The sequence below is a fragment of the Brassica oleracea genome, chromosome C8 (genome assembly GCF_000695525.1).
Source record: "Brassica oleracea var. oleracea cultivar TO1000 chromosome C8, BOL, whole genome shotgun sequence".
NCBI lineage: Eukaryota > Viridiplantae > Streptophyta > Magnoliopsida > Brassicales > Brassicaceae > Brassica > Brassica oleracea.
In genome coordinates, this window is record NC_027755.1 from 31,370,093 (window position 1) to 31,379,828 (window position 9,736).

At 34.1% G+C, this 9,736-nt stretch overlaps 3 protein-coding genes and 1 pseudogene across 3 annotated transcripts; 2 read left to right on the forward strand and 2 right to left on the reverse strand.

Annotated features, from left to right (window-relative positions):
- Positions 1-3,326: 3,326 nt before the first annotated feature.
- Positions 3,327-4,719, reverse strand: LOC106309176 (non-functional pseudokinase ZED1-like). The gene is made up of 3 exons (XM_013746236.1): positions 4,019-4,719; positions 3,905-3,937; positions 3,327-3,786 (listed from the first exon to the last, which is right to left on the reverse strand). The coding sequence occupies exons 1-3, from the start codon at positions 4,619-4,621 to the stop codon at positions 3,505-3,507; spliced, it is 918 nt and encodes a 305-aa protein (XP_013601690.1). The 5' UTR covers positions 4,622-4,719; the 3' UTR covers positions 3,327-3,504.
- Positions 4,720-4,840: 121 nt separating this feature from the next.
- On the forward strand, positions 4,841-5,957 carry LOC106310717 (annotated as a pseudogene).
- Positions 5,958-6,809: 852 nt separating this feature from the next.
- LOC106310217 (non-functional pseudokinase ZED1-like) lies at positions 6,810-8,099 on the forward strand. The gene has a single exon (XM_013747448.1). The coding sequence runs from the start codon at positions 6,905-6,907 to the stop codon at positions 7,913-7,915; it is 1,011 nt and encodes a 336-aa protein (XP_013602902.1). The 5' UTR covers positions 6,810-6,904; the 3' UTR covers positions 7,916-8,099.
- A 359-nt stretch (positions 8,100-8,458) lies between these two features.
- LOC106309177 (non-functional pseudokinase ZED1-like) lies at positions 8,459-9,011 on the reverse strand. Its single transcript, XM_013746237.1, has 2 exons — positions 8,841-9,011; positions 8,459-8,758 (listed from the first exon to the last, which is right to left on the reverse strand). The coding sequence occupies exons 1-2, from the start codon at positions 9,009-9,011 to the stop codon at positions 8,459-8,461; spliced, it is 471 nt and encodes a 156-aa protein (XP_013601691.1).
- Between the last annotated feature and the right edge of the window lie 725 nt (positions 9,012-9,736).

Below are 9,736 nucleotides of genomic sequence, written 5' to 3' on the forward strand. Positions count from 1 at the left end.
ACAGACGATTTTGTGGTGTATTAATGATACTTAGGCTAGGCTGTCTTCTGATGCTACTTTAAATCAAAGATTACCTGAGCTATGATATCTAATTAATAGTTGTCATTATATTTCAGATATAAATCGAGTTTTGAACATTTATTCATATATTAATGTACATAATGAGATATGAATATTTTAATTTTTCAAAATACTCAAGACTAGTCTATTCATATGGTAGGTATCTTGCAAACATAAGTAGCAATGCGTACTATATTCTTCCGTTGGTCACATGCCAAAGTTACCCAACTCAAAATTATTTAATGATTTTGTAATTTTCTACACAAGTAAGCATAGTAGCAAAATTTTCCTTGCACGCCTTATGATATGGGTCATATCACATGACACATCAAACACGGCGAAAATCATACGCATGCATGTATACAATGCGACGAATATTTACTACTACTATTCAACTTATCCGTGGAAGTTGAAAGACTATAAATATGGAGAGAAATCAATTTGGAAACAGCTAACCGACATAGTTAAGTGTTAACCAATCATATAATCCCCTATATATTATTTGAGAAACATTACAACTTCTTTTTGTAATCATGTGTCTATTACTAGGATGATTATTAGAATCACTAGAGAAATATGTTGGTCCATCTAATTATATAATAAACTTTTTATTAAACTAACAATAAATTCATTATTAATGTACTTTATTATTTCATTAAATAAAATTTACGGAATTGCCTAATGTGGCTAAAGTATATATGACAATTAATGATTTTGAATAATAAAGATTTGATAAAAATTAGTGTATCTTCTATCATATTTGTTTAATATTAAACTATTAAATAAATTAAACAACCACAATAACCATATAATAAAAAATTTAGATTTTTTTGTATATGTTATATTTTGAATTTTTAAATACGACTATAAATTACTAAAACTGTTAAAAGTCTCACATTCAAATGATTACAAAATTATATAAGTAAAAAGTATAATTTAATTAATTATTAAGATTAATATATATATATATATATCGTTTTAAATTAAACTATAAACCATATAAAATACATAAATCTTTTAGATTCAAAATTTACTTTGAACAATTTTTTGGTAAAAATTTTAAACGAACATTGACAACTTATTTTTTTTTAAATTATAAATTATTAAAACTATTAATCCCACAAAAAAAATTTGTTATCAGTAATTTATTTTTTTTTTCTATAAAAGATACACATGATAAAAAAAACTATGAGTAGAAATCATCATTTAATAGACATTAATATTAAAAATATACTAAAATATATTATGTATGTTAGTATCATTTAAATTTAATTACATATTCTATCAAATATTAAAAAAATATTTTTTAGATTAATAAAATTGATTTATATGTTCGCACCAATTTAATTATATATTTAATAGTTGCTGACATTTAATTATTCAATATATATTTATTATTTCATAATATCTAAAAATATTTAATACATAAAATAATTTATATATATAATATTTATTCCGCGCAAGGCGCGGATCTTAACCTAGTCTATACTATTAAAAGAGAAGAAGCCTAAAAAAATCTACATATAAAAGGTTGTTGGACCCTTTCATTAAGCTTAACTATTTTATTGGTTTTACCTTATATTTTTCTAACTATACAATAATCAATTATCTTACATTTCTTTAACTATAAAACAATCAATATTCTTATTTATCACTCAACTTAACTAAAATATCATGTTACCAAAACATGTCTCATGAATCAATAACCAAAACGTGACTGATGAATTTAAATACCAAAACTATATTATTCCTTGGTGCCACCAACTTTGCAGCATTTCATTCTATCATTTTTTTTTTACCAAAGGCTTCACTCTATCATTTTTTTCGTTGATTGAAATGTGTTTCTGAATATGTTGCCCTTCCTGAAATATTTATCTACAAACCTTATACATCATAGCTTTTCCTTGACTAACACTTCTAATATATTTATCTACAAAGCTTATACATCATATTCTAAATATATTGTTAGAACATTTTTGTTAAAAAAATATTATAGATGTGATTTTGAAAATTTATATTATGAAAAGAAAATCATTTTAAAATCTATTATAAAAAGGTTGTTGCAACTATATATAACTCTTTATATTTTTATCCTACCATTAACTACTATAACTATAAATAATTTAAATATTTTAAATAAATCTTATTATTATTTCTCATTCTTCTCCAATTATTTTTCTCCTTATATAAATATATTATGCTCAATGATGGATATATAATATTTAGATATCAATTATTAAAATGAAAGCATATATCATACAACATATTATAAAATGTCATCTAACATTATATAATTCTAAATATTTACAAAATCAAATTTGATAAAAACACTTCACCAAATCATTTTTTAAAATAAAATTATTTATATTTACGTTCAATTAATTTTTATAAAAAATATCTATGATAAAATTGTTATTCAATATAAGTTTAAAAAAAATAAAACTCCTGGAAATATATACTATTAAATTAGCTTAAAATCTGCCAAATAAGTCTTAAGTCTCACTAATTGAACAAAATAAATAAGTAGAGTGGGCATTGGCATTCGGGTCTTCAGATCAGATAAGAGTCGGGGTTTTTTCTGGTCGGGTCTTTTAAATCCTAAATATTATAACTCAACTAAGTATCTGAAAATTTTCTATCTGAGTTTGGGTCAATTCCTTCCAAGGTTGGGTTGGTTTGGGTCCATAATTCAAATATTTACAAAAATACATGTAAATTTTGGGTACATAGCAGGTCCGGATCGATTCGGGTTTAGAACCCAAAAGACTCGAAGTACTCAAAATCCCAAAAAAATCCAAAACCCGAAAAATATAAAAAATATCCGATAATATTCAAATAGCCGAAAAGACCAGAAATTTTACCCGAAAAATCGAAAATACCCAAAGTTTAATCCAGATACCCAAAATAGTATATTTTAAGAAATTTGAAAATTTACCTAAAAACCGAAATTATAACCGAAAACCAGAACATGAAACTTAAGAGGATATAGTAATATCGAAAACATATTCGAAATATCCAAAAATACCTAATATGCACAAAACATTTCGGGTACTTAGAGTATCCGATAGGGTCTCAAGTAGGATGTGGACTTGAACCAAGAACGTGGTCCAATAAATACCCAACATGTATTTATCTATGGATCCAAATCAAACCTGTGTTTTCTGGTCGGTTTTTGGATCCAGATAAATGTCCAGATTTAAGAGAGAGTTGCGTAAAAACGTACATATAAAATCTTAAATATCTAATTCATAAATTACATAATTTAAAACAAATTCTCTACTTTGATATAATACAATTTACTAACAATACTTTCAAAATATTAATTCATATCAAATAGTTTCATAAAGTTGCTCATCTGATCAGACAAGACAATGGCACTCTTAGCCTCTCCAGCTATGTATAGTCCATGCTAAAAAATGTAACAAAAGTTGTGTAGAGGCTATATCAGAACAGAGGATCTCTTAAACTTGAGGTCTCAACCCGCTTGAGTTCTTTAGCTACCTGGATCAGCTTCGGTCTGTCTTCATACCTCTCCTCGCAGCATCTCAGTGCAAGTAAAACACTAGCTTCCACCTCCAATCTCTGAGCACTTGTAATATCTTTCATCATCATAGGATCAATTAGCACTTCACTGAGATTCTCAACCTCGTATAAGCCTTTCACATATTCAAGAATACCTACTGGATAGCCATCAGATACACTAAAAGTAAACCTATCTACCAGTGAGAAGAACCATCAACAAGACTCCAAAGCTGTAAACATCAGTATACTCTATTTTGCACATATAGAATGATCAACACAAAACATTTCATGAGGTTTCAGCGTTGTATCCTAATCCACTAACCTGATAAACAGTTTCAACAAGCATCATCTCAAGCTGGTTTATTGAACCAATGCTTCATGTTTTCAGAACCTAAAGATAGATTCATATACCCTCTTAAAGTCTTTTCTTAAATCAAGTGAGCTTAGCCATCCCATTCTTATCCAAGAAAACATTTGTTGGATTTATTTCTCTATGTATAATGATTCTAGGGAAAGCTGTATGAAGATAAGTTATAGCAGTCGCAACCTCCTTCGCAATCTTTAGACGTGCGTTCCACGGCAACAACAACGGCGCGTCCTCGCAGCCAAGACTTCCTCCAACGTTCAGAACTCTATAGTCTAGGTCTTCAAACACCAACACAGGAAAAGGAAATTCGAGACAAGAACCCATGAGTTTGAGGAAACCATTGTGATTACTTACCCGAGCAGATAACACAATGTCGTTGTAAGCTGGCTGATCTTCTTCTACATACCATTGCTCTGTATGTCTTTTGATCCCGTAAGGCCTGCCTTCGATGTCGCCCTTGTACCAGGTGAATTTTGTATCCATATTTTCATCGAGACAACACTTGCGATCGAAGCGACTCGTGGCCCCGAAGATTTGATCGGAAGAGAACATTCGAATAGGGTTTGAAATGCCGTTGCAGTCAGCAATGAGTTCCTGAAGAAACACGCTCCCATTCTTGAGGAAGCACTTCTTCGCCTTGCACTTCTCTTTCTTCTTTCTCCAGAGCACCATCGCCTAGTGATGAATGATGCCTCAGATTGCAATCTCTGCAGATGAAAGAGAGAGAGAGAGAGAGAGATGATCTTACAGTTTCTTCTTTTTCAGGTAAAATCTTAAGACACTTATTTTGAATAGTCAAACTAGGAAATATATTATTTTATAATTCATTTATTTTCCTTTTGACTCCAGTGTGTTCAGACAGAACTTAATCTTTGAACCATCCTCATTTTTTCTCCATAGTTTATTTAAAAATTACAGATGTTGTTGATCAGAAGATGGATTGTTTGATGAACAAGTCAAAGAAGAAGAAGAACTCAGAAGCAAATCAACGGCTAAGATCGTTTCAAGAAAACGATAAGGTTCTCTTACAAGACCACATCGAGCTTTGCAATGGCAAATCAAATCCAATCAAGACTTTCTCTGCTAATCAAATCATCCAGGCCACCAACAACTTCAGCCAGAACAATCAGATTCCTGGCGAGTTTATATACAGAGGTATGCTTGAAAACCGTCATGTCCTAATCAAAAGATCCATACTGAGCTTACACCCACGTGATACGTTAGCAAGGATCTGTAGCGACATAGCGGTCTCATCGATGGTGAGTGGTCACAAGAACTTCCTCAAGCTGTTAGGATGCTGTCTTGAGTTTGAAGATCCGGTCCTAGTATGTGAGTATGCAGAACTTATACCTATCAATAACCCAAACATGCGAATATTTTCTTGGGGACTGGGGATGCGTATTAAGATGGCGAAAGAGGGATTGCTATTGCGGTTTCTTATCTTCAAACGGAACAGCAAAGCTAACTGGGTTTTGTGTCTGTGTCTCAATCCCAGAAGGTCAGACGTTTGTTAAGATCGATGCTGTTAGAGCAGACGGTGTTTTAGATTACTTGGAGTACAAGTATATGACTAGTGATGTAGTGACTGAGAATACTGATGTTTTTAGTTCTGGAGTGTTGTTGCAAAATCTCTTGATGGACCTGATGAGGGTTTCAGATAGGGTGTGTAAGTTTGTGGAAGAGGGAAGGATCGTTGAGATATTGGATCCACAAATGTTGGAAAATATGGATGATGATGAAACTGGAGAACTAGAGAGACGGCAAATGGAAGCAGTTCTATCTAATGCTCGAGAGATGGACGTATAGATGATGATGTTCCAAAGATGATGGAAGTGGCCAAAGAATTAAAAAGGATCGAGAGATGGACGTAGATGAGATGTTGTAAATTTTATTTATCTGGTCAAGTTTGTAATAATAAAAAGATGAGAGTCAAGACGGATAAATTTAACAGCGGGGTGTTGATTCGATATTGTAAACATCAAACAGACTTATCTATGTAATATGCAGTACTAGTAGTGAATGTTGTTGTCTTTCAAACTTTCATTTCATTATGTATCTTATATGTAAGAACCTGAGTTTCCATAATGATAATACAAGGATTGTTTACTTGGCTATGTATAGTCCATGCAGAAATGTAACAAAAGTTGTGTAGAGGCTATATCAAAACAAAGGATCTCTTAAAAAATGATGTCTCAGCCCGCTTGAGTTATTTAGCTACTTGGATCATCTTCGTCTGTCTTCATCCCTCTCCTCGCGGCATCTCAGTGCAAGTAAAATACAAGCTTCTATCTCCAATCTTTGCACACTCGTAATTAACCAATTTTCATTAATTAAACACAAACATCATCTCATTCTCGTGAAAGCAAATCAAGAGGTGTCAATAGAAAAATAACTAAGGAATCAAGGTTATTTAACTTTTTAGTTTGTGAGTATGTGATATTTACTAGTATATCCTTTTCATTGTATCACAGAAGCGCTCCTTGACATTCTAGAGACTTCTTCTCCTTCCTTGGCAATTTTATCTGCTCCCGGAACTCTTTCTTCTGCATCTAGGATCCCGGGGTCACTTTTACTTCTGCACTCCGAGCGCCCTGGCCCTCCCGAGCGGCAGTGGAACGGAGGCGTGAATGTAAGATGCCAGCGAAATTAGTGATCCAGGAATGTATGAAACAGGTGAGAAGCTACACAATGGAATCACTGTTTCTCCAAAATGGTACATGAGAAACAAACAAAAACGGAATAGTAAAAAATGAGGACATGCCTAAGTGAATTTGTCAACCAGTTGAAAAGTCTTTTCTCTGCATACTCACAAAACATTACCCATGTAGGCCATCTTCTAGGCCTACATATAAACCAGAGCCAATTCAGGTTGACTTGACTTGTTTTTGGCTACTCTCTTTCCTTCTTTCTTTCTAGTGTCGCTTCCTTCACAAGAAGATCTTTCTGGGTTAAATTATGTTGTGTATGTCAAGTAGGAAGGAGAAGAAGCAGAAGAAGATCAATTTTCAGAAGCACGGGAGCTTATTGCTGGAGGAACTCATAGCATCTTCAGGAGGTAAATACAATCCCATCCGTACGTTTTCTTCCCGCCAGATCCTTCAAGCTACAGACAACTTCAACATGAGCAACGCAATCTGTGTAGACAGATTCTTGTGGTACAAAGGTACGATTGAGAATAGAACCGTGCTGATCAAGAACTACAATGAAGAAACCTTTAACTTTGGAGCTGACAATATATACCGTCACATAGCAGTCTCATCCATGATGAGCAGCCACAAGAATGTTCTCAAGATTTTAGGGTGTTGTCTAGAGTTTTCTAGCCCGGTTCTCGTGTGTGAATACCCGGAAAAGGGTGCTCTTACTGGTAAGTATGCAGGGGAAGGCATCAAGCCCTTGGCTTGGAACATGAGATTGAAGATAGCCCGTGAGATTGCAGATGCTGTGACGTATCTTCATACTCAGTTCCCTAGGATTATAATCCATAGGGACTTAAAGCTTAATAATATTTTCTTGGACGAGAATTGGACTGCTAAGCTCACTTCTTTCAGCCTCAGCATACCTATTCCAGAGGGAGAGTCTGGTGTAAATGACATCGTTTGCGGGACAACGGGACATGTCGAACCCGAATATATGGCAACAGGCTTTGTCACTGAGAATGTTGATGTTTATAACTTAGGATCCATGATGCTCAGTCTTTTGACAGGAAAGTCTTGGTGCAATCATAATTCGTATGAAGATGACAGTTATAAGCTACTACCTGATTATGTTGAGGAGTGTCTGAGGCAAGGAATGTTCACCAAACTGATAGATCCATCGATGGGTGACAACGTTCCTGATCATTCAAAAGTGCAAATGAAAGCATTTGTTGAACTTGCTTTGAGATATGTTGGCTTAAGACCAAAAGAAGACAAGCCTCGCATGATAGATGTTGCAAAGGAACTCAAGCATATAGAGAAACAGACCTGAAGCTGCATATTTCTCTGGTGAGATTAAAAACAGACTTACCTAGTAGTGAATATTGCCTGAATCTTCTTGTATTCAAACTTTCTTTCATTATGCTATATGTTATATGTAAGAACCTGAGTTTCCATAATGACAATACAAGGATTGTTTATATATAGTCCTTTAATATATAAGAAGAAGAAAAGCTGAATATAGGAATGGTTTTTATTAAGCAAGATGAGCTCTCCACCTAAAACCAATTGGTGATAAGTGGATTGGTTCATCTATCTTATATATTACTAATATACTTTCTAACTACCGATGTAGGAGACTTAGTCTCTAATACGCCATCTCGAGATGATGACTCTTTGAGCGTCAATCTCGAAATGTTCGAGCAAGTATTGGTAGACCAACTTTGAGCCAGATCGATGTAGATCGGATTGGACTGTTTGGATCGGACTATTATGATACCATGTTAAGATAGATGGACTTCTAACTTAAAACCAGTTGGAAGATGCTTCCATTCTCCGAGATGGTTTTACCGTTACAAATCAGCGATGAGTTCTTTTAGCAAGATGCTGGAAAATGTATCTCATACATAAAGATTCCGTAACTGAACACATCTGAATATGCTCTCAGTATGCCTGTGGAGAAATAAGCGGGATCTGTGTATCCGAAAGTTCCAACCACCGGCTCTTCAATCCACGATTTACCCTCAGGGAGCGTTATTGCACTCGATAAATCACTGAGCTTAGCAGTCCCATTCTTATCCAAGAAAACATTTGTTGCCTTGATATCTCTATGTATAATGATTCTAGGGAAAGCCGTGTGAAGATAAGCTACAGCAATAGGAATCTCTTTGGCAATCTTTAATCGTGCATTCCACGGCAACAACGGCGCGTCTAAGCTGCCAACCGATGAGTTTGAGGAAACCACTGTGATTACTTACCCTAGCAGACAAGAAGGCAATATCGTTGTAAGGCTCTTCGTATTCTGTATATATCTTAATCGAGTAAGGTCTGCCTTCGATGACGCCGGTGTACCAGGTGAAGTATGTCCCTTGATCGATAGAACAGTTAAGATGGAAGTGAGCCTTGGAGATTTGATCGGAAGAGAACATTGGGACAGGGTTTGATATGCCGTTGCAGTCGGCTACTATATGAGTTCCTCAAGAAATATGCTTCCATTCCTGAGGAACCACTTACTAGCCTTTCCCTTCTTCTCCCTCTTCCTCCAGAATCCCATCGTTCAGATCTTAAAGTTTCTTATTCTTTTATGTGAAAAAGAGTTGAAAATTAATAGGCAAACGAGTGTGATCTCAAGTTATCGACTCGTATACGTAACAACGAAGCTGGTTTCCATTGAAGCTTCCTTCCTCCAGGGGTCTGTCTAGTTTGACCCCAGTACAAAAAGCTCCTCCGCGCATATTACATACAGTATGTTTCAAGATCCAATACGGGTTAAATATTTTTTCTTTTGACTCGAATTTGTTTCACAAAACTTTGCATTGACCAATAAAAAAAAAAAAATTCTTTGGAACCAGCCTCATCTTTTCTCTGAAAGAAATATCTTTCATATGCTGTTGCTGATCAGAAGATGGATTGTTGGATACTCAAGAAGAAGAAGCAGATCTCTTCCAATTTATTCTTTTTCATGTAAAAAATTAAAATACTGTTATGAAAAGAACTATGATTTTATAGTATCGCAGTAATTTAAATAAGGGCAAAATTTATACCCGTAGGAGAAGATAACACAGATATAGAGAGAGAGTGTTTCTTATTAAAGGGAAGAGAAGAGTTTTTTAGTGTGTTTACAAACGAACGCAAACGTTCGTATATATAGAAG